Source organism: Suillus clintonianus, assembly GCF_016758775.1.
Source record: "Suillus clintonianus strain FC179 chromosome Unknown DEU56scaffold_87, whole genome shotgun sequence".
Classification (NCBI taxonomy): Eukaryota; Fungi; Basidiomycota; class Agaricomycetes; order Boletales; family Suillaceae; genus Suillus; species Suillus clintonianus.
In genome coordinates, this window is record NW_024539311.1 from 95,482 (window position 1) to 123,205 (window position 27,724).

Here is a 27,724-nt window from a genome sequence, read left to right on the forward strand (position 1 = left end):
GAGCTATACTTAGCGAACAAATTGCTAATCTGTTGATAGCTTGTGAGTGTGTCCATCCCCTGCCGACCTACCACCTTGCTTATTGTGCCATTCCGTTTTCAGAGTGTGAGTATGCTCCGTCGACCTCGAGTCATGCCGACCGAAAATATTACTGATCTATTGACAGGTTGTGAGTAAGCTCATTCACCGTTGTGGTTGAGTTATCCTGATGAAGACATCGTCTATCTGTTCACAGTCTGTGAGTGTGTTCATCTGCCTTCGATCGAGCCTTGCTCACCAATGACATTCCTCATCCATTAACAGCAAGTCAGTGTGTTGATTCCCCGTCGAGCTCGAGCTCTGCTTATCACTAGCATTGTACATTCCTTAACAGATTGTGAGTGTTTAATCATTGAGCGTTGCTCATAAATGACATCACCGATCCTTCGATAGGAGGTGAGTTTGTGCATCCTCCTTTGACCTTGGGCCACGCTGACCGAAGATATTGTTCATTGACAGAATGTGAGTGTATTCATCTGCGGTAGAGGGAGATGATTTCCAACTTTCCATTGTGATTTCACCAGCTTCGGCGCGTTCAACGTGAGGAGATGGGGTCTAGGCTACTCTCTGTGGTATGTCCAACCGGTCACAGACCACACACACAGTTCTCATGTTGAAAAATTGCCAGGCCCCTGGCTCATCACCATTAGAGACAATCGTTCAGCTTAGCTCTGGTGAATTTTCAGGCGACGTTGCAATGAGCCCACTCATTATTGATCATTTAGCAACTGTCATCATTTTCGATCACTCTTTCTACATTTTTGACAAGCGGCGCTATCTTCAGGACCAGCAGAACTCTGTTCCCTCCTTTCTTGACGCTCTCGAGCAGTACATGGCGTCTCCGCAGGCAGCTGCTGTCAGGCAAGCTGTGAGCACTGCTGTTCAGGCATATCAAGACGCTGCGAGCTCGTCTACTCGGAAGGTGAAACAAAATGAGAGGATGGCGGAGTTGATGAAAGCAATTTTTGAAATCACTTTACGGTATCGCCTGCGTATGCATCTACTTTGATGATAGTAACAATCCCGCTGATCCGTTTACCTACAGCAAGACCTTAATGGTGGGCAACACATCACCACGTCGATGATGCTGGAGCGGAGCTGAAGTATTTCGGCGGTGAAAGCATGTGTCTCAAATGACCTGCCGAGGTGGTTTCAGGAGGTGGGGATGTATCAATTGTTGTACGATCATGCAATGTAGCGCTTTTTATGGAAAGGTGTGGTGTACACACACGCGGCTCATTGGTCGCCCATAGCTGAGACGGTGGCGAGCCCTACTGGGTCTCCAATAGCGCCTTGTTGTACCTCCCAAGTATCCGTGCTCCGATTGTATGTGGATCAAGGTCGTGTATCATCCGCGTACCATTCTGCTCCATATCTTTTCTCGACGTGCATCATTTTTAAAAAAAATTATGATAGACCTGACAACGTTAGTCGCTCTAGCTGGTAGACGCTAGATATGATCTCTCACAGGACTTGGCTGTTGGCAGATAACAGGTCACCAAGTCAAAGGTGGATGTGCTAATACATCGTACGTCAAGCGTTTGGCTACCACCCTGTGCATTCCACGGTCGGAGTCCCATCGTTCTTGTTTCCACTATACAGTCAATACTTATTCTAGGTGCAACATCTCGAACGACTGCTAGAGATGACGCCATAAATGAATAAGGAGAAGACAGATTGCAGACTATCTGCATAAACTTGTGGCGCTGGATGTCACCTATGCTATCATGGTCTCTGGTGGATACCATCTTTTAAATGAGGCATTTCTCTCCGACAGTCAATGAAATGCCGTACTATTTTGAGGTTATCTTTTCCCCCTGACTAACATCCTTTGCTAACATGTAGAACAAATCCACTGTTCTGTCGTGAGATGAACTTGTGGCCTCGCCTGGCTTATTGCGCGAAGCGGTCTACTGGCAGTATGAGCAGCCCACCGCATTTTCCACTCCGAGTCCAAATGCGCAATTGATCAGTGAAGTCTTGCCGACGCCGGTCTATTGGACGCACATTATCAGCACAGGCGTGAGATCAACGACCATTTGTTACATTTTATATCACCAAAATTCGGAACCTTGAGATTTTCTTGCGTCAGCAAGGCTGGCGCTTCATGGTTATCCTGACTCACCGAGGACAAATTTGAATGTCAGTAGTAGGTTGAAGCTTCTGGTTTTCATTAGAAGAAGAGCCAAACTGCTCAGCCTACCAGTCTATGGCTCAGACGAGTTTGGATGCAAGGGGTAGATCCTTACCTCGCTGGTTGCCATATTCCCGGAAAGCCCGACGATGATCGTGAGATGTTTGTGAACCTTGATGCATTCTATTCCATTCCGTCGGTCATCAAGGCGAGAGCGTAGCAATCATGCTTACCTTGTATCTCATGTTCTGTAATTGCACCAAACACGCGGAAGATATCTTCGGTATCGAACTGAATGTCTTTACCAGCCTTGATTCCAAACCTCTTGTGTTGTACACGTAAGGAAAACAAATCCTCAATAAAAAGCTTCCTGTGATTAAAACAGTTAATACGAGTACATTCGTCCGTATCGAGCACTTACATGGGTGGAGAAAATGTACGTTGCAAAGTCTGTCCTCCTGCACGTTCAACCGGCGCGTGTAACTTGCCGATCCGTATTTCAGCAGACTATACATTCTCTGCCGACTTGCTGAAATCTTCCGTTAAGCTGAAGCCTGGAGTTGGATACCAGAGATATGAAGAGGACAGGGAACTGTTGGGCCGTGAAGAGAATTGACTATGTTGATGGAAAGTTACTAGGTAGTAGGAAAGACTCTCCGTGCAGGAAATGTCATGGTGACGTTAGATTCATGTGGAGTGTGTGATCAGCTGCGCCAGGGGTGAACTCTAGCCCCACCCACTCGGAGCAGGGAAGACCGAATAGAAGGACGATTTCAACTGGAATTGGTTCCTTCCGGCCCCTCGTTGGTGTGTGTTGTCTCAAGGCCACAGGCCTCATGCATCATGGTTCACCTGGTTATTTGTATTCAGCGCCACAGTGGCATGGATCGTTATCTCTGTACAAGTTTTGTGATCGAGTCATAGGATCAAACGTTATTTGAGTTGCCATTACAAATTACGTATAGACATTATGAAATATGGAAAGCAGGACAGCCGTGCTCGTTTTGTCACTGTGACATTATCCATAATAGGTAATCACAACATGAGGACTCCGCGTACCGCATGAACCTCCTTCGATGAGTGTCGAGCACCCTGTTATGACTCCGAGCTAGCTCGGTTCCCTTAATTGCCTTTGAAAAAAATCCGAACACTAATAGATACCGAACCATTCCGTACTTCACAAAAGACCTCGAAAACCACGAAAAACAAAACCTTTCTCGGCTCCCTTGGCTCCATCTTCTGTAGTATATAAGGCGCTACCTTTCACCACATCCCCCAACAATGTGCCCTCTCAACGCGCTCGCCATGAACCACTTACCACAACCATCACATTCTTCGGTAAGTCCCAGTGCATCATACCGACTAATTCCTATACCAGCCGCGAGTGCATAAATATGCCCTTGTTCGATTCTCGAGACTAAAAGAGGTGTGCGTGGCTGTAGCACGTTGGTGCTGCGTCCAACTGGTTGTCGAGCACGGCCGAGTAGGACATTTTTTGGTCTTGGGATAAACACTGTACATTTACTTTAAAAATAAAACTGAAAACATATAGAGATTTCGTACCAGAACGATGGCGCTGTTTTCCAGTCACTTCGAAGTTGAAGAAGGGTAATAGGCTTTGAGTCCTGGCAGATGGCCGCAAATGCATTGATGAGTGTGAGCCGAGATAGTTAACAAAGTATGGCGCGATTTCAGCGTGGCCAAATGGTAGTCCGGTAATGGTAGTCCGAAAGGCAGTAAGCAACAGCTCAATATCAGGAACATCTCCTTGAACTAGGGATGGATGAGATTCACGCCCTCAACATCTGAGTCAAGTAAAAAATTACCTTCTGTTGGGAAGTCATGGTACGAGGATTCGAGCAGCGCCGTATGGTGTGTCTCGTTAAGGTTGACTGAAAATAATTAAGCAAGTAAGAAGAAACGGCTGAAATGAAAAACGTACTGGAAAATCTGCAGCGGTGGTCTCGAAAATGACAAACAACCTTTGTGTGACCAACCGCTGAAGTGACAAATCGTACTGGAGTGGGACGGTCGTGCGCGAGGCCACAAAAACACTCCCAAAAGCAGCGCCGCCGCATTAAGTATGCTGCAATTCCGCTGGGTACAATGCGGAGACCTCTGGAGATTGGACTATATAACTACGAGTGAGTATTTAAGCAGAGAAACAGAGACAAAATACATACTATGCAATCTCAACACATTGACGAGCGTCACGAGAGTAAATTACGAGCTCCGTACTGCTACGTTGAGCAGCGCAAGCCGTTGCAAACAGCGTGTTTCGAGCAGGCATGGTAACAGTAGTTCACGGGGAAAACCAAAGGAGTAGTAGCGAGGTAGTCACTGATGAGAGAGCTTGAAAATGGCTGGGTTTATATATCATTGTCAGTGCTTCAATAAGTTCTCGCAAAGTTCGTCAGTCACCTCCTGAACAGAACTCGGCAGACATTCAATGGCCGAAAAAATCTGTTGCCATCGTTCGATTTTTCAAATGTGCACTAAGATGGGGGAGTTTGAGTAGTGTGTGGGCATGGCCAGTGGCATCAAGGGGTCCAGATAGCAAATGCCGTCTGAAAAAAAAGAAAAAAAACATACCGGAAAACCTCCGTAGTGAATAATCAGTCTTCTCTCGACGCATTTGACACGGCCGATGTGGAGATTTGTTAACTGCAATATTGCAAGCCAGCCGAGGACCTGTGAAGACTTGTGAAACCCGTGAGTGCATGAAAATTTATTGTTCAACTATACCAAAAAAGAGGAAACCAGAGGTCGGTGATGTAGCCGAAGTGACAACAGTCACTACTAGTGTGGAATTGCAAGGAGACTCTAGAGCAAATGGGTCGCAGAACAGGGTCTTCGTGTATTGAGTAGGTGACAGCCTGAGACGAGCGTTGAACGTTGAACTCAACTCGTCCAAATAAGGCAAGTTCGACTTCGCCGTGCATGATCCACTGATACTTACACTCAGATCATCTACTACTATATCTACTACGTCTTCGGTGCTCAGCGAAAATGCCCCCATATCATGGAATTATCCTCTGCTCAGCTTACTGCGCTTCAAAGTGCTCAGTCCATCTTACACGACGCTGGGCTGTCTCCTCGCGATCTCGATGATCACTCTCAAGCTTCGTCTCCATCCCCATCATCTTACTCTTCCCCAGATTCACCTACTACACCTCTCCCATTGTCTGATCCGGACTCGTGTTCTGCCATTCTCGCAGCCCAATATATTCCCCCTCCTGCACGCTCCTTCTCGCCAGCTGAAATATCTGCTGGTGCTCACCGTATCAATCGACAGTCAATCGCACATGCAATCATCAATCACCCACCAGGTATCATCGTCGAGTATCCTCAAACTGGTTCATCAAAGGGCAATGCTATTGCCCACATTTTTACTCTTGCTCGCGACTCAAACACCGCGGATTTCAACCCTGCTCCTCAGTCCAACTTCCAGTATTCACTAGGTGATGGTCATGGTCGCTTGAAGGGTGTTCAATGTCACCTGCTCCGTGATAGTGCGGGCCAGCCAGTGCGCTGCAAAAAACTCTCTACATCTTGTAAGTCTGCGACGTTTTTCTAACCTGCATTTAGTACTGACTGCTCCTTTGCAGGTAAAGGACTTAAAACGTGTTCTGCACGTTCGGAGAAAATTTTCAATGCCACGCACTCATATACGAATCGCTCGCACGTTGCAGAGCTCATTGCTCCCCCGCTCCTACCGTTTGAAGACAGTGCGAAGCGTGAAGTTTTCCTCAAGACATTTGCTTTTTTCTGCTCTCTTGTAGAGCACGGTTGTGCATTTATGGCCAGTCCTGAGTGCGTTGGCATGGATCGTGATGACGCAGACTCGGATGATGTTAGTATGACGAGTACTGTTATGGACGACGAAGAAGGTACCACACGACACTTGTCGAGTGCTAGTAGTACCTGCCAAGGTAAACTTGTCATGCGAGTTGACAGATTCAACCGGCGCTACATCCAGTAAGTTGTTTCTTTTGATTTTCTCATTACTGCGCAGCTAATGTAAGATTTAGATGCCAATTTCGCTCGCAAAATAATCGGTCCCACCTGATTCTCGGTAACCTGCAGGAATTTGATACTCGCTACCTGCAGGCTCTCCTTGATGATGATGAAGTACTCATTGCATCTCATGAGGAGGATGCGAGACAGGATGGATATGGCCCGCTCATTCCTTGTCGCTTTGTTGCCTCTCCGTCTGAGCAAAAGCAACTTTGTCGTGGGTTTTTCATTTATGTTCTTCTTGCAATGTCTTGAAGTTTTTGTAGCACATTGGCATCGATTCAGCGACGGAACATTAGCACGCGGAACATTACTTAAATGGGAGCACCATTGCACCGCCAAATTCGACATTTATGTACCCGAGGATTTACCTGCATGCCCTCAAGTTGTTGTCATTTGTCGCAACCCTCATTCACATCCACCACCGGCACCTGTCAAAACACCACCTTCACTAGTCAACCTATTTCGGTCTCTTCTACTGGATATGGACTGGCAGCTTGCTGATGCAACTCCACGTCGCATTGTTTTGGACTCGGGCTTCATGAAAGGACTTCGTATGGCATTAGGATGGGTGGCAGACCGAAGCCCTTGTCTTTCTGATATTCATCCGTCGCTCGCCAACCTTGATCATGTCCGGCGTTTAATTAATGTTTTCCGCTTTGAAAAATATCCCCTTGGTACCGGTTTTGAAGGTAACCGTGTTTTCGCATCTAATAAATGAAATTGACAGAATCATCTAGGTGCAAGGCTCCTAGTTGACGAAGAAAATAAACAGCCACGAGAACAGCGTTATGTTCGCTGTGCGGAGACCTACACTTTCACGGCGAAGACTGAATTCCGCCTTGTTATTTGCATGACAACCAGCATGGCTCAGCGTCTCTTGGGTGCAAAACGGATCTCGATTGACACATCATTCAAGCGCCTGCACGGTTGGCAGGAGTTCGAGATCGAGGCATGGGATAGCGAGCATATGCGGTGTAAGTCATTTGTCCAATCAGTCAGCTGTACTACTAAGGAATCAATAGCTGTGACGGGCGCGAGAGCTTTTACAACGTCTCAAAGTGCCCAAGCACACCTAATCTTATTCCAGCGTATTTTTCAGATCGCTGAAGAAGATACAGGATTATCGGTATCTTTCTATCACATTCACGGGACAGGATATGAGTCCGTTGTTGCTGACGGGCACATGGGACAAGGACTTGGTGAATTGTTTGTTCATCGTGATCTCTCTTTTGATCCTCATTGTTGAGATTCTAGGCCTCGGGATGTTCTGCGTTGAACTCTGTCAGAATAATCATGCGTTCTGCAGTTATGAGCAAAATCGCCGGCTTCGTGACCTAGATCCATATGACCACTTGCGTCGTTTCTACCGTGTTTGCATCACTCATTTCAAGCGCAACGTTCTTGCACTTCGGACATATGTCTCAAGTGAAGTATATTCTGCAATGTTGAGTCTAGCATCTACAGAAGCACAACCCGATATTGAAACGACATTCAAAACCATCCGCGCCGGTGGAAGGAAGGCCCAAGGTACATTTTACTGACAGTTTTCAAGCTTGACACTAACACGCACATAGCTTGGTTGAAGGATAAATTAGTAACGAACAAATTTGTGCTCGCTGCGATATACCGTCCAGCAAGCCTAATACCAGAAATCATTTGGAGAGCCTGTCCATCGACTACGAACGGCAACGAGCAAGCACATCGCAGTGCGAATCGTGACGGTGTTAATCTCACCCTTCTCGGTGGTATCATGCGGGGTCGGGACTTTGACGAGCGTGCTGCACAAAGCATGGGAGTCCATATGTCCTTGGGCATCAACACCCGTGATCAAGATGCAACACACGTGCGCCGTGCTACACGATCCATTGTTCAACAAGGTAATATATATTAAATTTGTTGCAATTCTAATTGAAATCTGACATGCTGTTAGCACTTGTTCAACGGCGTCGAGCCACAGTTGCACTACCTAAGCACACACCTTCAAGACTGAGCAACAGCACACTGCCACGACAGCAGTACCACGCTGAAGGCAGGCTTCCGCCGAGTCGTTTCAGCACCCTCACGGGTGCACTCGATGACACCATAGCACCACCGAGCTCGACATATGTCAGCACGCTCGAGCATGCACTGACACCTGGCGCGAACATTGTTGATTACTGGCCAACACCAAAGACCATCAGTAACTCGCCACAAACCATCAACAACTCACCAGAATCTGCGTGGCACCCCATCCGCATTCCACTCTCTCGTTTCAGCACCCTCGTGGGTGCACTCGATGACACCATAGCACCACCAAGCTCGACATATGTCAGCACGCTCGAGCATGCACTGACACCTGGCGCGAACATTGTTGATTACTGGCCAACACCAAAGACCATCAGTAACTCGCCACAAACCATCAACAACTCACCAGAATCTGCGTGGCACCACATCCGCATTCCACTCTCTCGGTTCAGCACCTTAGCTGGAGCTCTCGGTGAAGGCCTGTGATCTCGAGGGGGTGCGGAGCGGTATAGATAGTGCGGCAGGACGAAGGTATTGTTGACGAGGTAGTGCTAAATGGAGGAGCAAGTGTAAGAACCACATAGCATAGGAATCGAGTGCCTTTGATCAAGTCCTGACTGCTATCAACGTTTTACGATTATGTAATCATTGTAGCGCAGGAATCAAGAAAAATATACCTATAGTCCATTAGAGTCCTGACTGCTATTAACGTATTGCAACTAATCATCAAGAAAAACATACCTATAGTCTATTAGAGTCCTGACTGCTATCAACGTATTGCAACTAATCATCGTAGCACAATAAACAAGAAAAACATACCTCTCAGTAGAGTCCGGACTGCTACCAACGTTTTGCAACTAATCATCCTCAACACAGCGCAGTTATACGAGAGCAAACATAAATCAATGTATTGCGCGCAAGGGTACAACAATAATACAAAGTATAGCACGGACTGAACAACAATGACAGACAAAGATAACCATGACAACGATAAGAGAAGGTAAGGTAGGATGGTGCACGCTGTGGAGAACAGTGAGGAAGACGAGGGAACATGATGCAGAAAGAATGGGGGGGATGCGGAGATGGATACTGGGTTGAGGTATATATACAAGTAGGTGATGCCGTCAACTATACCTTGAAGCGAACTGAAGCGAACTTTTCGGGGGAGTCCTGGGGTCTTGAACCCTGTGAATGCCGTGAGGGTGTTCGGACTTTTTGCAGAGGTAGTTGAAGGAACCGAGCTAGCTCGGAGTCATAACAGGGCGCTACAAACTCTCCTTCGATAAATATTAGTAGAATCAATTAATATTAATTTCAACGCACCATGCTTCCGACACTTCTCACCTATATCCTATTCTCTCATACCGCAACGCACAACTCCTTTTTATCCAGCAATCATCAAGCGCTCATCAGCTTGTTAATTAACTGGCGAGTCAATTTCTTTGCAGCGTGTTCTGCTTCGCTGACAACTTCATGATATAAAAATTAGATTTAAATGCAAAAGCTGGTCGACTCAAGGAGACGCTGGAAATCAGCTGACTCCCAGTAAGTATTTCATTTTACTTACATTCTACACCATCTTGCCACGACTCCTTGATCTTATTGACGAGCTAATGAACTGGTACATCCGATTCAACAGGCAGAGATTGAAGGTCCGAGCATCGACAATGAATCATTAACCAGGTATTTACCACTCATATGTCTTGTCATCTGCCTCCTCGTCAGAAAACCAAGCAAACAACCCCTCCTCTTCAACAACTTGTTCAGCAGGGAGTAAAGATGCATCCGGTTCATCCTGCTCAGCGAGTGAATCCAGTCGGCAATGGTCAGTTACATCTAGTTTACAATCCATTAGAATAGAGCTTGTTTAAATTAAATTAAAATACAAAAGACATACCAAGACCCAGTCCTCCATGTACACCGCCCATGTAGTAAGTGCCGTCAGCACATAACAACTCCCTCTGATGTTCAAGGAGCGGCAAATTGTCTTCATCAACATCACCATAAACTATAGGTGGCGGCAGCTGTTCGGCAAGTTGGATAGAGTGAAGCAAATCTAAGTAGATGTGCCAAGCTGATTGGCGGGTGACTGGAGGCCGACCAAGGTCATCATAATGATGTTGAATATACTGATCGAGGGGTTGAGGCACCAAGTCGAATACTAGGTGATTGGGTTTGATATACGTGCGCCGTACGTGATCTATGCCGTCCTGATCAACGGTTACCTAGTGTGTATTAGTATGAGGATGTACTAGTAGGAAGAATGAAACTCACCTTAAAATCCATTGCCCCAAAGTCTTCAGGGGAGTCATAGATTAGGTTCGGCACACCGTGAGGTAGAACCTAGTCATTTGGAATGTGAGAGTGGTGTGCATGACGGCATGCCAAAAAAAATACCTTGTTACGATCCCGTCTCTTTGCAGTGTTATTGACACGGTCTTGATACCTGTCTAATTCACACTGCAGCCATGGGATGAACACCCATCTAAATACCATGACCTGAAGCACATTATCGACATCATACCAACCCCTCACCACGCCTTCGTCCAATAGTGATTCAAAACCAGGAGTAAAACGCCGGCGCAACTGGGACCAGGCAATTTCGGGCATAACATTCTTTTTCGTGCGCATCCACCAGTGTTGCAATGTGCCGTGCAGCGATGAATCATACATTTGGCACAGCATTGTGTGCGCATTAGTGATTCCGTAGTTCTCAGATCCTGGGTCGCTCTGCGTAATCATTGGAATGTCTATCATAAACCGCTGAGTGAAATAGCACAATGGGTATCAGTTTGAATAAACTTACGACCTAGCTTTTCGATTGTGTCGAGATAGTATGTGAGTATAAGTTGAGGGTTGTGGTTCGAGTGCCAGACTCGTATCCACATAATACGGTCAGAGAATGGCTCTATTCCTGTGTGAAGTCCAAGACCAAACCGAAGCCATTTGTCATGCTGATTGACAGCGAACAAGTCGTTCACACCAGCAGCCCAGAATCATCTCCGCTGAAGCCTACGGGCTTTCCGCTGATGCACCAGGTCCGCCTCATATGCGGCAAAGTATGAAATGACCACATTCCTGTGGTTTTCTGGTCAAATTCACTGCAGGTCAGTAGGAAACGAATCAAATACCGTGATACACTCAAGTTCTTCTTATGAAAGAGCAGTGAGATCATTTCTCGTGCACCAGCATTTGGATATGCCTCGTGGAGGTCCACCATGCTGTCATGGATGGACTCGATAGAGTGATTCTGCTGCCAAGTACGCTGAAGACCCATGGCGTTACGTATCTCCTTGAACTTTGTAATACTGTGCGCACAACAGATTGTCAGCGTAAAATAACAAGTAGCAACATTCAACTGACCCTATTCCATAGCGGGATGTATCAATAACCCCCTGCAAGTGTTCAACAATCATCTTGTCGGTCTGACAGGCTTTCCACAACCGCAGGATGTGAGGTGTAATTTCCTCAAGAGGTGCTATCAGCACAATGTTAGTTGGACTGACATCATCGAAAATCAAAAGTCCACGTATGAGTCAGCTTCCATTGGTTAGGCATGCCAGGATGTTCAGAGTGTGGACAAGTGAGTTGCATAGCATTGATGCTCTTTTAAGTGTGCCAGGATGGTGCAATTCTGAGTTGGATAAGAATGAGAAGAACAAATGGAGTTACTCAGGCGACTCAGGCAGAGTTTCAGTCCAATAGATAAGTATTATGAAGAACAAGAAGAACAAATGGAGTTACCTTGGGCGACTCAGGCAGAGTTTAGGTCCAATAGATACTCAGGTGACTCAGACATGGACTCAGGCAGTGCAAAGAATGGAGCTTGTATTCAGATAGAACAGCAGGATATAATGAACGAACTTCCAAGGAGGCCATTATGTGGTGATTGCAATTGGAAATGAATCCTGCCGGACCCCTGACTTGGGCGGTTGGAAGTAAAAATCGTGAACTGCAGGATTGCCCACTCCCTGTTCAATAATCAAGTGGATAAAAGGTAGTAGATGAGTGGCATACCTGTTCTTCGGGATGAATCCACCGTAACAAATCCTGCAGGACAGTTACCAGACCAGTCAGATGCTCGGGTGCCACTGCACACTGCTGGATTGCCCACTCCCTAATCGGCAATAAATCCTGCAGAACAGTTAGGAGAGTAGAGGGTACATACCAGTAAGTCAAACATGCACACGACGAATTGGAACATGATGAGTCGGAGCATGTTACAGACTAGAAGTATAAAGTATCAGGAAAGCCGGGCGCGGCATAAACATTGGTGTTCGTTCTCTGGCTTTTCTGTAATCCTGAACTGAATTCCTTGCAGAACATCTGTGAAGGCAAGAAGGACATTGATGCCTGGATTGACGCACCTGGACTCATCACTCTTGCTTTCGACACGGTCACTCCCAAACTCTTTGTTTTTGGAAATGGGTTTCCATGGCGCACCAATGAGTTCACTGTCCGGGATGCCACTTGGGTTGATCTCTCCACCCACCAGCCTAATGTCCCTTATTTTTTCTCCCAATGTTTAGTCCCTTCTCGATGTGGGCAAAAAGCGCCAACATTTAAATCCAAGCAGTTTGCATTGTCAGTTATTGTACCAGCTGTGCAGTGGGCTGAGTACGAGGAGTGGCTGGAGAAAATCGAAGAGGTAAGAGTATCAATGGAGTCAACGGCTTCTCAACAGCTCAGACTAACTACTATCTACCATCAGCATCGTCATTGTCAGTCTGTGGCTCAAGACTTGCCTACCGCTACTTCGACAACTTATGACTTTGGGGGCACTGATGACGGGAACAGTATCAACAACTTTGATGACGGGAATGGTATCAACAACTTCGATGACGGGAGCACTATTGAGGATTTTGAGGATGGGAATGAGCCGGAAGGTGCAAACTCAAATGACTGGGAAGGTACCAGCAACATGGAGTCTGGGAGTTCCAACGACTTGGACTCATCACAGGGTCATCGGACACCTTCTCTCTCAGCAAAGCGGACGGACTCAGCAAAGGATCGTCGGGCACCTTCTCTCTCAGCCAAGCGGACACATGTTCAAGCGGAGAGTGATTCTCACTCAAGCACTGTATCGCCTCCTCGCAAGAAGGCCACAGCTGCACCGTTATTGTCCAAAGGCTTGGATGCACTTTGCCTCCCTGGCCGTGACTCTATGAGAGAGGCATTGAAGCACGGAGGCAGCGCAAAGCTAGATGTATCCAGTAAAGGTGAGTGATTCATCATTGTTTCAACACACTGAACTTCATAACAACTTGACAGTTTTTGACCGGCATCACGAAGATATCGAATATTATCCAATTCCAACCTGTTCGCTCATTGAAATCCTGAAGACACCGCAATACCGCACATTTGAACTTGACATTTCAGACTCGCATATCAGCCAACTCACGATTGATGTTCCCCTCCACAGTATGATAGAGATTGGTGCTTTCAAAACGGCTCATCCTGGGTGGCTTACTCTATCCCCCATTGTTTCTAGTGGTCTTGGATCGCGCTCTCAGCATGGTGTGGTCGTTAAGCGACCATTTATTAGGGTCCCGCCAACAGGTCAGGCCACCACTGCCACCGCATCACTCAAGATCATGCGATATTCGTCAGTGGACGAGCTGAAACATGTCCTGAAAGAAAGTGTCGTCATGTACTGGGCGAAGTCGCTGCTCAACTACACTTATGATTACATTGACCACCATATCAGCACTTCACCAACACCTCCGCCCTTTGAGATTCCTCGTGTGTGTTTGTCGATGCTGGTGTTGCTTTGGGGTATGGACAGCACAGTGTCAGCTCAAAACCAGGAGAAAAATCAAACACAAAGGCAGGAACAGTTTCGGCCGTTTATCTTCTCGAAGAGCGCATCTTGTTTGATGACAACCAGGAGTTTACCAAATTCATTCACAACATGGATTATGTGCCTTCTCTCAATGAGGATCAATATGGCTATGATTTAGCCGTTTTCCTTGCATTTACACAGCACATTCAATACATGCAGACTGAAGGTTTGGTGTTTGTGTCTGATTATCAAGGTATTCACCACAGCGCACTCATTTCACTGAGACTGACACAAATTTAGGGAGTTTGACACTTCTAATGGACCCTCAAATCTTGACTCATCCGTGCGTGTTTCATATACCATTCGTTCATTTCAATGATCTTTTTCTTGGACAGGTCCGTAAATGACGGAGATGACGTCTTTGGGGGCGGGAATATTGAGGGCATAGTAGATGAGTTCGAGCGCAAGCATTCTTGCAACCATTACTGTAGATGGCCAGGGTTTGGATTGAAGCCATTTGTCAGTTCAGAGAAGAACGACGCGTCAGTGGTCACAAGTGTGGACGATTAGACAGATTTCTTGGGTATAAGACCTTAGTATTATTGTATGACTGGAATTGTATCTTGATTCTTAAGTAATGTAGGGTGTTCAAAGTCCTATTGCCTAATAGGGATTTGTGACATGCAAAAACGAGCACGGCTGTCCTGATTTCCATAATGAAATAGAACCCGCCCACGAGTTCGTAACTCGCACGATTAGGCACGATTGGTACGCCTCATGGTACGGACTCAACGTACTCAACCTTAAGCTTAAGTATATATGCAGCCCATTGCCCATTAATTAGATCTAGTTTGACAAGAGCGCTCACAGAGTTCACACACTAAAGTCTACAGTGATTATAAGCCTGCCCTCAGCGCTCAGTCCTGGACTCCCCAATATCATCATTTACCTTCATCCATGGATGCTTCAGAGATAAAACGGAAGATTGTTCGCCTTCGAATTCTCATCATAGGAAGAGCGAACGCAGGAAAAACTACCATCCTAAAGAGGGTTTGCAAAACCAACGAGAACCCAGAAATTTTCGACGGCGCTGGGAAAAAGGTGTGTATCGTGATGCTAGCACGATACTGATAGTGACGACTGCCCCGTTGGCATCAGATCGATATCGCGGTTTTGACAGCATCCAGAGAGGTAACATGTACTGCTATCAGTTAGCAACATCGACTGATGCTGTTCTCAGCGTGGAGAGCACGATATCGAGAACGAAATGGTGTTCCACGACAACCCAGGATTCATTTTTCATGATTCACGCGGTTTTGAAGCAGGCGGGGAATCTGAGTATGACAAGGTCAATGCATTTATCAAAGCCCGTTCGAAGAAAACAAATATAAAGGATCAAATCCATACGATATGGTAATTGGTCAACTTGGCGATATGCACTAGCTCACTCCTTGAGATAGGTATTGCATACCAATGGATTAGGCAAGTAGGTGTTTTACCGAAGGTGAACTCAAATTTTTCTCTCACTGTGACACCGGGAGCAGTAAGCTTTTACATTTGTCTGGTGTTGACTGATTTACAACTTGGATCCTCAGTTCCGGTGATCGTACTATTCACCAAATTCGATTGCCTCTACGATGTCGAATTTGCACGACTGATGGAGAATGGAGCATCAAGGAAAGACACTAAAAACCTGGCTCCAAAGCGTGCCGAGGACACATTTGCAAACGGGCATCAATTGAAGTTTCTATACCACTCCAAGGACATCCGACGACCTCCAAAATGTCACGTATGCCTCCCTGGTAAGTTGTGGACAGTTGAACTGTAATACATGATGACCATTGATTCATCAGACATGGACAATGACAATGCAGACTGCGGACCACTCATCGAACGAACAGCTGAAACTCTGGACAATGAAGTCCTGCAGCAACTTCTCATCTCAACTCAGCAGACCAACTTGGAGATCTGCATGAAATATGCAGTTGAGAGGTATCTACCCATAAGCTCATTTGCCTGCTGCGAGTGTTATTGACTGATGTTTTCCAGAACACTTGTCGCCTCTGCTGAAACAATTTCATATCAGGAGGCACTACGAAGATTGGGTGTCTGGTTTCCACATATTATGGTAAATTTATATTATGGGAACGTTCAAAAGTTGCTCTAATTTATGTCGCGCGTTTGCTTGCAGGTAGTACGTCTGTTGATCCTTGTTCGAGATCGTGCCATGCTGATCGAAGCCATTGCCACTGTTCGCAGGGTGTGAGTGTGATGATTATCCTAGTTCGAGCTTGAGCCATGCTGATCAAGGCCATTGCCCACTGTTCGCAGTATGTGAGTGTGATGATCCTCGTTCGAGCGCGAGCCATGCTGATCAAGGCCATTGCCCACTGTTCACAGGCTGTGAGTGTGATGATCCTCGTCCGAGCTCGAGCCATGTTGATCGAAGCCATTGCCCACTGTTTGCAGCATGTTGTGAGTATGATGATCCTCGTTCGAGTGTGAGCCATGCTGATCGAACCCATTGCTTGTTACAGTAACATGAAGAGCCCCTATCTTTTTCTGACCCTTCACCTCGTCACAACGTAACACCTTCACCTCTTCACGATTCACCATGATGCTTGACGCACGTCCTGATCCCCGCCAATCCTGACCTTCTGTGATAGAAGCTAGACACTTCCATTTGAACCCTTGATCTATGGCCTCATGGCCTGACTTCTGTAACGGCTGCTATGAGTTCGATGGGGAATTAGTAGTTATGAGGCGCTCTTTCTCTGGACGTAGAAAGACTTGAGAATATACGAGCCTTTTTCTGATATGTTGGAGTGCGTTCTTGGAGCGGGAGTTCAACAGATCAATTTCTGCTAGAGTACGAGCGTACATTTTGCGGTATATAAGTGTTTGGGATCCGAACGATTAAAGCGAGAGTCGAGTAGGTAGCATGTGGAACTAGAAAAAAGGTCAGCGAGACACGGTGACGATGGAATGAGAGCGCATGGTACAGTAAGAGAAGAGAGTAAGAAGGAATGTATCCGCGTAACTCGGATGCGAAGAGTTGAGCTCTTCGCATCAGTGAGTCACGTGGATGTGTTCTACTTGTAACAAGTTCGAACGCCTTGTTTTGAAGATGGGACGGTGCGTAAAGGATATACTATCCTTACATCACCCTCCCACTTCGAATATTGACCGTCCCTGGTCGATCTATCAACAAAATAAGCTAAAAACAAAGGAACTGTACTTGTAGAATAGAAAAAATTAGATAGAATGAATAAGGAGGGAAACACATCTAGTCTTCGTTGTTAAGTTCCTGGATGGTTTGAGGGTCGATATATTGGGTGACTTCGATAGATGAGGGAGAGTGTGGATAATAAGGAATAATGCGGAATGCAGCGAACTTGAGCTTTGAGACAGCTCCATCGATTTCGGCGAGTCGATAGGATCCTCCTTGCGAGCGAGATATCACGATCATTGGTCCGAAATAGCGTGGCTTGCATTTAGCGTTGGACGCTGCTTCAATTTTCTTGTTGAGAACCAACACGAGGTCTCCAGGCTGGAATGCATAATCATGGATAGTGTTGGCAAAGCGTCATTCGAAGTTCTTGGCAGATGCAAAGCGGGATTTGAGCAGACGTTCGTGCGCTAATTCTAAGTCATGGTCACGCTTAGCCAGCTGGTGGCTTCTGATAGCGAGTAGTTTGTCCGTGGAAATGAGAGAGCTGATGTCGGGGAGTAGGAAGGTTGCATCAGTGATATCGAAGGGGAGAATAGGTTCCACGCCGTGGGCTAAGAAGAAGGGGGTGTGGCCTGTGGTTTTTCGCGTGGTAACACGGTCCGCCCAGAAAACGTGTGGTGCAACAGATGGCCAACGAGTGATGTCGCCGTCACATGCTTTGACGAGCAAATCTCGTATTGTTTGATGAGAGCGTTCTACGAGGCTGTTAGCGCGTGAGTTGTATGGTGAGATTCGGATGTGGTTGATGTGGTAAGTCTTGGAGAGCCATTCGCCTGCTGCTACAAACGGTGTACCGTTATCCGTTACGATCTCTTCTATACCTCCCCATCTACATAATATGTCTTCGAAAATGAAGGATCCCAGCGTGCGTCCAGTCTCCGTTTTCAACATGCGCCATTCGGGCCAGTTTGACAATGAGCAGCGGGCTTGAACGATGTAGGTGTATCCTCGGGCGGTGGGCATATACATTGAGTCGGCGAATGCCTTCCTAAACAAGGGAGCTGGAATAGCGACGGTAGGGGGAATAATGACGCGTTCAACAGAGCGCAACTGGCATTGATGACAAGTCTTGAGGTACCAAGCTAAGTCTTTGTCTAATGAAGGCCACCAGAATCTGTCTGCTATGGTGCGTCGTGTGGGGTAGAATCCCTTATGACCGAGTTTGTCGTGGGCTTCAGTGAGAATACGAATACGATCTGGCGTGAAGATAATGAGCTGATGTCGTCCTGCTGGGTCTTTTCACCACAGGCAGTTTCCACGTGAGAAGAACTGATGAGCGCGTTTAACGAGGCGAGGGTGATCTTTGCTTGGGATGGCCGAAGGGAAAGAGAGAGTGTCGAGATAAGTTTGGATGGTGCGCAAATCATTGTCGAGGCGGGATGTGATGTTATCGGAGGGGATTTCAAGATGTGAGACATTAGATGAGGTGGTGAAAGCGACGGCGCTCCTCGTCACTTGTGTGAACGGTTCTTCTTCGACTTCCTTAGCCAGCCATACTCCTGAATCCAGCATCTCGTCTATCCATTGCTCTACGTTGTCCATCGTTTCCTGTTCTTCATCGTCGTCTTCTGGGACTCGTCGACGACGAGATAATCCATCGGGTCCTGCGTGTTTGGCTGCTGGTACGTGTCTGAGTCTGAAGCTGAAAATAAGAATTCCTGCTATCCATCTATTTACGGCCACATTAGGTTGGATGTCGGGATTATTCAACATGCCCTTAATATATTTAGCGTCGACTTCGAGAACGAGATTGCGTATGCCGATAATCCAAAGTTTGACTGCCTTGAGAGCTCGAAACACACCGTACAGCTCGATCTTAGCTTGGGAGTAACGGGATTCCCATTCATCCCACGTAATCGAGCTGAATCTTGAGGGATAGTGCCGTCCGTTTCTGATTTGGAGAAGGATCCAGCCGCACGCAATCTGCGATGAGTCGACCGCTAAAACGACTTCATCTGAGGACGTGTAATCGATTGGGGTGATTGCGGGTGAGTTGATGACGGCGGTCTTGAGCGTGTCCATAGCTAGCTGCGCTTCAGGGGACCAGTTGAAGGGTGTGTTGTTGCGAGTTAAGTTCGTGAGAGGGCGGCTGATGGCTGCATAGTCCTTGATCCAGTTTCGGACTGTTCCTGCCATGCCCAAAAATCCGCAAACCTCGGTGCGAGACGTGCAGGCAGGCCAGTGTTGGATTTTGGACACTTTAGATGAGTCTGGGATGCGTCCGTCGTAAGTACATAACTGGCCGACAACGAGAACTTGGGGCACACAGAGAAACAGCTTAGAAGCTGATACTGTAGCCCCCGCATGCTTCAAACGGTGCAGGACACGATTCGCGTCTGCACAATGCTCCCAGACGAACCTTCGGATACCGGCGTTATCAGGAATGCATTTGTGAGAGCCATCGGGCAACTCGTAGCGTGTCCGAGGTCCAAGAACATTGACGTCATCCTGAAAATTGGGTGCGACCTCGATTTGGGCTTGAAGTATGAATGCGACGTCGTTTTGAAAGACAGCGGGAGAATCTGTCCATCCCTGAGGGAGGACGGTAAGGCGATAAGTACCAAGGGGGGTTTGGAATGTGGTGATGTCGCGAGACTCTTCTGCGAGTGCGCAATGGTCGAATCCGACGAACAAGTCCATCATCGAGTAGATGGAGCGTCCTGCGCACTGTTCTGCAAACAGTTCGATGTAGGGCATAGTAGCTGCGTCCTTGACCGTGACGGAGTTAAGTTGCTGGAGGTCGTGAACAATCCGTACGGCGCCGCTCTTTTTCGCCACGCAAAACCAACGAGATTGGTATGACGAGTTGGAGGGCTCGTATACGCCCGACGCGATCTTGGATTGGATGAGCTTGATGACCTCATCCTTGATACCCGGGGGAATTGGAGGTTGGTGGTGAGTCCATGGCGTGTGCTCGATGGTGGGAATAATGACTGGGGGGAAGTAATCGTCCCGAAAATGACCCTTCTCCGTTTCGTCCCAGGCGAGCGCAAGCTCGTTGTTCATGAGAACGTGCGCGGCGAGCTTTCGTTCTTCTGGGAGGAGAAATGTGTTTTTGAAGATACCGAGGTCGTCCATGCGGCTTTGGGTGAGGCGAGTGCCGGGTGTGAAGGCAGGAGGAGTAGTTGAAAGGGGTGGAAGGGATGCAAGGGGGTCTTCTGGAAAGCGGCGGATGATGCGCGCGTGTGCAGGCATTGTCGTGGCCACAGGCCTTACCTTGTTAGCGACCTTTTTGTAGGCGAAGGTGCGGCGGATAGGGTCGATGTCGAAGTGTGCTTGAAGGAGGGATTCTGCGAAGGAGGAACTGGAGAGGCGAGAAATGGGAGTGAAAGAGTGTGTTGGAAAGTTAGAGGGAGGTGGTACTGGAACGGGCTCGTGTTTTGGTATACCGGGTGATGATGACGCTGATACTATACGGGTGGTACAGTCCTTCATAGCTGGTGGTGTTGGTGGCAATGCGGTTGAGACTGGGGACGTCGATGTAGAATAACTCGGAGACGGCGTGTCTGGCGTTGTTGGTGGGGTAATATACGTGCTGGTTGGAGGATATGCGGGTTTTGGTGGAGAAGGGTAACGATGACCATACAATGGAGTAGTCGCCAAAGCGGTTGGAGGATTTTGCGGAGTGGATAGAGCTGTGGATAGGGGATGTTTGATGGCATGGTAGATGTCAGTGGAGCTGGTTGGGGGAATTTGCGGAGTAGATAGGACTGTTGAACGAGGGTGTTTGATGGTGTGGTATATGTCAGTGAAGCTGGTTGGGATTTGCGGAGTAGATAGAGCTGAGAATGGGAAGAGAGAAGGGAGAACAGAGGAGAGTACTGAGGCTGTTAATGCGAGGGAGGGATGGGGCCAAGGACGAAGAGAAGTTTTGACGGTGCGAGTATTGCTGGGATCCCGTGGGTCGTGAACTGCAATGTGAACATCGTCAGTATCCTCAGCTTTGGAGAGACGAACCAAGCGTTGCCAAGGTCGTCCTAAGAGAAGACAATAGGGAGCTTGTGGCACTATATATGCGTGGGCCCAGGTCTTGATACCTTCCACGTCTATTTCCAACATCTCCAGGCATCCAGGCATCTCCTGTGATCCTCCGTTAGCGGTCTGCATGCGCATCCGTACGTCTTGGTTGATGGGGGCGTTCGTCTTTCGCCAGACGTCTTCTCGAATCACGACAATCTCAGATCCTTCGTCCAGCAACGCGAGTTCAGAGTGGGAGCCGTTGAGCGTTACGCGAATTTCGCGTAATGGAGTCGCGTGTTCGATGTTCAAGGGAGGGGTGGTGGTTGTCGCTACAAGAGTTTTTGCTGTGGGGATTGGGGAAGGCGCTGGTACACGCTGGGTACGGGAATGTTCAACCGCCTCCTTCCTTAAGTCGGGACTGATGGCTAGAAGGTCGGATATGGTTAGCTGAGGGATGGAAGTACTGAGGATCGTCTCGTAGAGACGTTTCGCAGCGTCTGGTGAGTTCGCCTTGGATTCATACCGGAAAGCTGGTTCCTTCTTGGGTTCGGCAGAGGTAGGTTGCGTTGGGTGAGTAGGGGCTGGAATGGAGACGGATCGTGCTAAAGAGGTGGGGGGTGGTAGATACAGGCGCTGGGATGGAGATGGGAGGTGTAGAGGAGGTAGGGGTAGATACAGGCGCTGGAATGGAAACGGAACATGTTGATGAGGTGGTTTCTGGTGCGTTTGCGGCCTTCGACTTAGATCTAGTGATAGCGAGCGCCTCAGCGGATTGTTCGTCCTTGATTTCTTCTACTGTTAAGATTACTGCGTGATTCTCACCTACCAGTTCGCACTGTAGAAAGTACGATTCTGATATGAAGGCGGAGGAGGAGATTTCCGTAGGTGCAGGTTGCAATGGGGAATCACGGCGAGGGTTCTCGATGACAATGGAATTTGATCCTGTAGCAGGGCTGACGGGGTGAGGCGAGGTGTATCGCGCATCGATAACTTGCTTGAAGGTCTGTTCTCCGTATCGTCGTATGCGTGAGTGGTCGGGGTACGCAAAATATGGGCCATCACGAATAATCCTGCCTGCGCGTAAGTATTCTCCTGCTATGGAGCAAGTCCGCATTACATGAGATCCTCCGCAGAAGAAACACTTTGCGTTTTGCGCATAGTTCGTTGAGGGAGGAAGGGTAGGAAGGGGAAGATAGGGCAGAGTGCTTGACGGCGGAACAGGTGCACTGGCGAGCTGGCGGGACTTGGGGGGTGCCCATGCCTGTGCAGCTACTGGAGCCAGGCAGACAAGTCGGGTGTAACATCCGGAGTAGGTGACATCGCCGATATCAAGGCCGTGCATCTTGCGGGCTAGAGCCTCGACTTCGTCGATTGTATTCTTGACTGGTGGAGGAGGGGACGTGAAAGCGACTCGTCTAGTCTGTACTTCCCTTCTAACATCCTTCTTTTCCTCTTCTTCATCTGAGTCCCATTGGGCGGATGCCTTAGTCTTGGTGCGTCCCTCTCGTATCGTCCGAATTCGTGTTGCTATGGGTTCGTTAAAGTCAGCATCAAAGGCGTCGTCTGAAAAGACGAAACGTCCTGCTTTGAGTACCTCTTCAAAATCTGTGGCTTCTGTGCGTGAGTAGTTCGGGTCCTTGAGTTCGAGTCTTCTGTCGATTGCCCGTCGAGCGACAGCGGGCAGTCCTTGCCAGAAATAACGATCCCGTTCGCGCGTGGATATTTTGCCGTTAGAGACGAGCCAATGAGCAACGGGGCGGAATTGTCGATAATATTGCAAGAGTTCGGTCTCCGTGGAAATGTCATTGTCTGCGTTGTTGATAACGACGCGCTCTAGGTCGCGAATCGTGTATCGTTGGCCTTTGGCTGCGCCCGAATACTGTGCGACTATACTGGCTTTAAAAATGTCGTAGTCCCGACTCTCATATCCGGTCAGCGTCACCCAGAATCGCTTAGTTTCAACGTTAACGTATCGAACTATCATTTTGCACTTGTCCGCATTGGTGAGCGCGCATGACGAGGCCAGGTCTTCGAACAGCTCGAGGAACTCGAGTAACTCGGATGTTTCCCCGTTAAACGAGGGTGCTTTGCTTGATCCCGGTCCTGGCATGGCGCTAATGCCTTTATTAGCGGCTGACATGACTAATGTGGGCTGGGAAGGTACGAGAGGAGGTACAGTGGAAGGTGGGGGTATTACGGTTTGCGGGTTTGCGGGCGCAGGAGCTTGAGGAGGAGGTACTGTTGTGCGAGGTAGGAACTGGGGTTTGGGGATAGGATGTTTGGTTGTAGTAGCAAGAGTTGTGGGTTCTATGGTTTCAACGGGTATTGGAGGGAGTGTAGGTGTTTCCGGATCAAACACGGCCGGTCTAAGGGTAAATGTTGGATGATCTGTTATGGCGGGAAAGGGGGATTTCGCGCGTGGAGGGAGGTTTATGGTGTCGTCGTCTGATAGGGATGATTCTGTTGGTCCATCTGTCGAGTCTTGGAAGGGTCTGGTGCGTTGATCTAGTCTAAAGCGAGTTGGGGTAATAGCAAACGAGTTGGAAGGGGGTAGTACTGTGGATGTTGAAGAAGTGGTGAGGGCGTTGTAGGTATTGGCACGGCTTCAATGTTTCTTGGTCGACGTTTGCTTCGGGGATGCCAGCGCAGATGGCTCGTTCTGCTGGAGGCGTAGCTGCGCGTTGGGATGATAGTATTTGGTAATGGTGATTGGGTATAGTGGTCAAAGACCAAGCTTCTAAGGGGCCGATCAGTAGATCGGAAATGGGTCAATCGGATCAAACTTGGGTGCAAGGGGATGCTCGAAAACAATTCCCCTCGCGGTGGGCTCCAAATATGTAACGGCTGCTATGAGTTCGATGGGGAATTAGTAGTTATGAGGCGCTCTTTCTCTGGACGTAGAAAGACTTGAGAATATACGAGCCTTTTTCTGATATGTTGGAGTGCGTTCTTGGAGCGGGAGTTCAACAGATCAATTTCTGCTAGAGTACGAGCGTACATTTTGCGGTATATAAGTGTTTGGGATCCGAACGATTAAAGCGAGAGTCGAGTAGGTAGCATGTGGAACTAGAAAAAAGGTCAGCGAGACACGGTGACGATGGAATGAGAGCGCATGGTACAGTAAGAGAAGAGAGTAAGAAGGAATGTATCCGCGTAACTCGGATGCGAAGAGTTGAGCTCTTCGCATCAGTGAGTCACGTGGATGTGTTCTACTTGTAACAAGTTCGAACGCCTTGTTTTGAAGATGGGACGGTGCGTAAAGGATATACTATCCTTACACTTCCTTTTCCCTTGATGTTCCCACTGAACCCTGTTACAGTAACATGGCCCCCCCTATCTTTTTCTCACCCTTCACCCTGTCACACCGTCACAACTATCACCTCTTCACGACTCACCACAATGCTAGATGCACACTTCTTGATCCCCGCCAACCCTGACCTTCTGTGACAGAAGCTAGACACTTCCATTGAACCCTTGATCTTCTGCCTCACGGCCTGTACTTCTATTTCCCTTGATCTTCCCATGAACCCTGATCCCTGACCTCATGGTCATATACCCTCGACCCTACCTTCCTGATATATTTATCTTTAGTTCCGTGACCTGCCCTGAACATCGTTCCTGTTTCCCTATATATAGTTGACTCCATTGTACTGTATTCCCTAACTTGAATCTACTGGGTTTTACCTGAACGATTACCTGATCTCTTGATCCTGATTACGAACTGCTATACTCTTGGATCGCTATCCTTGAGTCGATATTACCTTTGATTCTCGTAGACTATTTGTCTTCGAGTCGATACCGATCCCTCGCCTAGACTTCATAGTCAACAGCGAAATTCTTCTTCGGCTTCGCCTTAGAAGCTTACCTATCCTTACGTCATATCTTGACGGCTAAGGCTACCAGGTATATTGACATTCCGACTCCAGATTGATAAGCTTAGGAGACGCATCTCCTTCACTGAACTATCCCAGTTCGAACACGACTTCTGTCGTAACAAACCCCATCCCTGACCGCATGGACTCCTGCCTGCTCATGCCTTCCCGATATATCCTTTCTGACTTTTGTACGATTACCAGACCTGCCCTGAACACTGTGACCTTTACCTATATATAGTCGATCCACTTGTACTATTATTCCTTAACTTGATTCTACTGGGTTTTACCTTGACTTGTATATTCTCTTGAGTTAATTCTCTTGAGTCTGATCACGAACCCTCTATACTCTTGGATCGCTATCCTTGAGTCCGATACATCTTCTCTTAGACCGTTTGTCTTTGAGTCGATACTGATTCCTCGTCTAGACTTAACCGTTGAATATGAAACCCTTCTTCGGCTGTTGCCTTAGAAGCTTACCTCTCCCTTCCCATTCTGTCACAACCTGACGGCTTAGGCTACCAGGTATATTGACGTTCAACCGATACACAACACGATAGCTTAGGACCGTCATTGTTACAGTAACCCCATCTATTTTCCCATCATCACGCTTCTCTGTACCATTCTTGTTATCTTTGATTGCTTATTAACATGCACTGCATGGACATTCCAGATAGTTCTTTCACGTTCTTCTTGACTCTGTTTACTTCCATAGTCGGCCTGGTCCATGCCTCTTCTGTTCCCTATAAATACCGTGGTAGTTGTACTTGTATTTCTCTAACTTGAATCTACTTGGTTCTCTCTGATACTTGATCATCTTCTGAGGAAGATACTTGATTCCAACCTAGCTCTTATAAGAGACTAGTCTACACTCGAACTTCACTTAGAAGGAGAGCCCTTCAAGTGTCTGAACCGAACGTCGTAACAAGAAGAACTCCTTTATTGGATTAGTTACGCAAGAACTATCCAAGTCGTAACAAAAGATTCAAGTTACTCTGAGCCCCTCTATCACTGAGGGACCCACTCATCTTGAAACCCTGAACCCAGAATAGAAAGACAAGACGTCTTCTCAGAAACTAACCTCGGCTAAGGCAAGACACGCCGCCGCAGGAATCCTAGGAGGAGACACATACCCAAGAATACAGAGAACTCCTGCTCAAACCCCGCAGAACCCATTCTCATCCCTATTAGCAGGACCACCCACTATAACCAGAGGGGTCATTGCATCACCAATAGGATACAGTTCACTTGATGAAGGATCATCACAGAGCCAGGAACAATCACAGCAAGAATACTCTCAGAATCCACCCGTTGATAAAGACGAAGAAATCCCTTACGCGCCGCCTCTAAACTTTGACAACGAGGAAGAAGAAGACGACGAAGAACCCGAAGACCCAGAAGACCCTGAACCCCAAGAAACCACTATGGCAGGAAGAGGAGACAAACCCGCTGAATGAAAGGTCGGATACCCACCTGAATTTTCCGGAGATAGAGAGAAATTTTCCCAATGGCTTTGCCTAGTCAAGTCATACATCGAGATCAACGATGAAATCTACGACACCGATAAGCGAAAAATTATCCTTGCCCTTTCATTCATGAAAGAAGGACCAGCAGCCCTATGGATGGAAGATTTTATTAACTTCACTAGAGAAGACAACCCAACCTCGATGATCAGAGCAAAGAACGGCTTTGGAACCTGGAAGGACTTCAATGCCAAGATGAAAGAAAGTTTTTCCCCAATAGACTCCGTAGGAACAGCTCTCTACAAACTCCGCAATCTCAAGCAGAAAGACGACCTCGGCGAATATATTGCCACGTTCAAACAACTCGCCCAGAAAGCTGGAATCAACAACTTTGCTGCCGTAAAAGACTACTTCTTTAACAGCTTGAACTATAACATCGTTCAGAAGCTTTGTAGTTCCGGAGAAATCCCTGAAGATGCGGAGAAGCTTTTCAAGAAAGTTATTAACATCGAAAACGCTTACCAACTCCTCCGCTCGCACAACACCCATCATTCAAACCATCATAACAAGAAGAAGAACAAAAGCCATAAACCAACCCGATTCTCAGGAACTCCACAAGATGAGAACGCAATGGACGTAGACCGTCTTACCGAAGATGAGAAGCGCGAATACATGAGGCAAGGAAAATGCTTCAAATGCGGAAAGGTCGGACATCATGCGAATGATCGCACATTCCATCCCAAAGATTCCGGAGATGACCGAAAGAAAGGAAAGGGAAAGCAGCCAGTAAGACGCGAAGCGTCTGATGATGAAGACTCCTCCAGCAAGATTGAAGAAGAAGACGATGAATCTGTTAGGAGATGGAACTTGGATTTTTAACCTCGGAGCCTGCCGCAATGTCAGACACTCCATATATCGATGTACGTATAGCCAAGAATGTAGGAAAGACTAAAGAATTCAGGGTCCCGGCGACCATCTTTTCCTCTGTACATCCCGATAAAGCATTGCACACGACCACCATAGTAGACTGTGGCACAGGGGCAACATTCATCAACTGGATGTTTGTCCGGAAGCATGGAATCAAGATCCATAAATTCAACAAGCCTTTCTCTATCCGAAACGCCGATGGACAACTCTCAAAGAAGCAATGTACCCATTATTGCCATCTGGCTATAAAGATTGACAAGCGCCTGATGATCGGGAAATTCAACGTAATGA

At 47.5% G+C, this 27,724-nt stretch overlaps 5 protein-coding genes across 5 annotated transcripts; 3 read left to right on the forward strand and 2 right to left on the reverse strand.

The window, feature by feature from the left end:
• Positions 1 to 2,088: 2,088 nt before the first annotated feature.
• Positions 2,089 to 4,463, reverse strand: DEU56DRAFT_916510 (uncharacterized protein; the record flags this gene model as incomplete). Its single annotated transcript, XM_041357867.1, has 9 exons — positions 2,089 to 2,110; positions 2,165 to 2,238; positions 2,289 to 2,356; positions 2,407 to 2,543; positions 2,595 to 2,631; positions 3,737 to 3,946; positions 4,000 to 4,065; positions 4,116 to 4,303; positions 4,357 to 4,463. 9 exons carry the CDS (start codon positions 4,461 to 4,463, stop codon positions 2,089 to 2,091), a joined length of 909 nt encoding a protein of 302 aa, XP_041204567.1.
• Positions 4,464 to 5,195: 732 nt separating this feature from the next.
• DEU56DRAFT_743750 (uncharacterized protein) lies at positions 5,196 to 8,084 on the forward strand (the record flags this gene model as incomplete). The annotated part of the gene is made up of 8 exons (XM_041349027.1): positions 5,196 to 5,727; positions 5,782 to 6,151; positions 6,205 to 6,404; positions 6,457 to 6,882; positions 6,931 to 7,167; positions 7,216 to 7,392; positions 7,448 to 7,720; positions 7,768 to 8,084. The coding sequence occupies 8 exons, from the start codon at positions 5,196 to 5,198 to the stop codon at positions 8,082 to 8,084; spliced, it is 2,532 nt and encodes an 843-aa protein (XP_041204568.1).
• A 1,800-nt stretch (positions 8,085 to 9,884) lies between these two features.
• DEU56DRAFT_873091 (uncharacterized protein) lies at positions 9,885 to 11,613 on the reverse strand (the record flags this gene model as incomplete). Its single annotated transcript, XM_041355832.1, has 8 exons — positions 9,885 to 10,033; positions 10,095 to 10,422; positions 10,472 to 10,540; positions 10,595 to 10,947; positions 11,004 to 11,151; positions 11,233 to 11,275; positions 11,329 to 11,505; positions 11,561 to 11,613. The coding sequence occupies 8 exons, from the start codon at positions 11,611 to 11,613 to the stop codon at positions 9,885 to 9,887; spliced, it is 1,320 nt and encodes a 439-aa protein (XP_041204569.1).
• A 765-nt stretch (positions 11,614 to 12,378) lies between these two features.
• DEU56DRAFT_759275 (uncharacterized protein) lies at positions 12,379 to 14,549 on the forward strand (the record flags this gene model as incomplete). Its single annotated transcript, XM_041350301.1, has 7 exons — positions 12,379 to 12,492; positions 12,519 to 12,845; positions 12,924 to 13,416; positions 13,469 to 13,941; positions 13,983 to 14,232; positions 14,280 to 14,322; positions 14,375 to 14,549. 7 exons carry the CDS (start codon positions 12,379 to 12,381, stop codon positions 14,547 to 14,549), a joined length of 1,875 nt encoding a protein of 624 aa, XP_041204570.1.
• A 387-nt stretch (positions 14,550 to 14,936) lies between these two features.
• DEU56DRAFT_961875 (uncharacterized protein) lies at positions 14,937 to 16,245 on the forward strand (the record flags this gene model as incomplete). The annotated part of the gene is made up of 7 exons (XM_041359349.1): positions 14,937 to 15,080; positions 15,138 to 15,170; positions 15,220 to 15,349; positions 15,575 to 15,781; positions 15,833 to 15,971; positions 16,029 to 16,107; positions 16,171 to 16,245. The coding sequence occupies 7 exons, from the start codon at positions 14,937 to 14,939 to the stop codon at positions 16,243 to 16,245; spliced, it is 807 nt and encodes a 268-aa protein (XP_041204571.1).
• Positions 16,246 to 27,724: the final 11,479 nt, after the last annotated feature.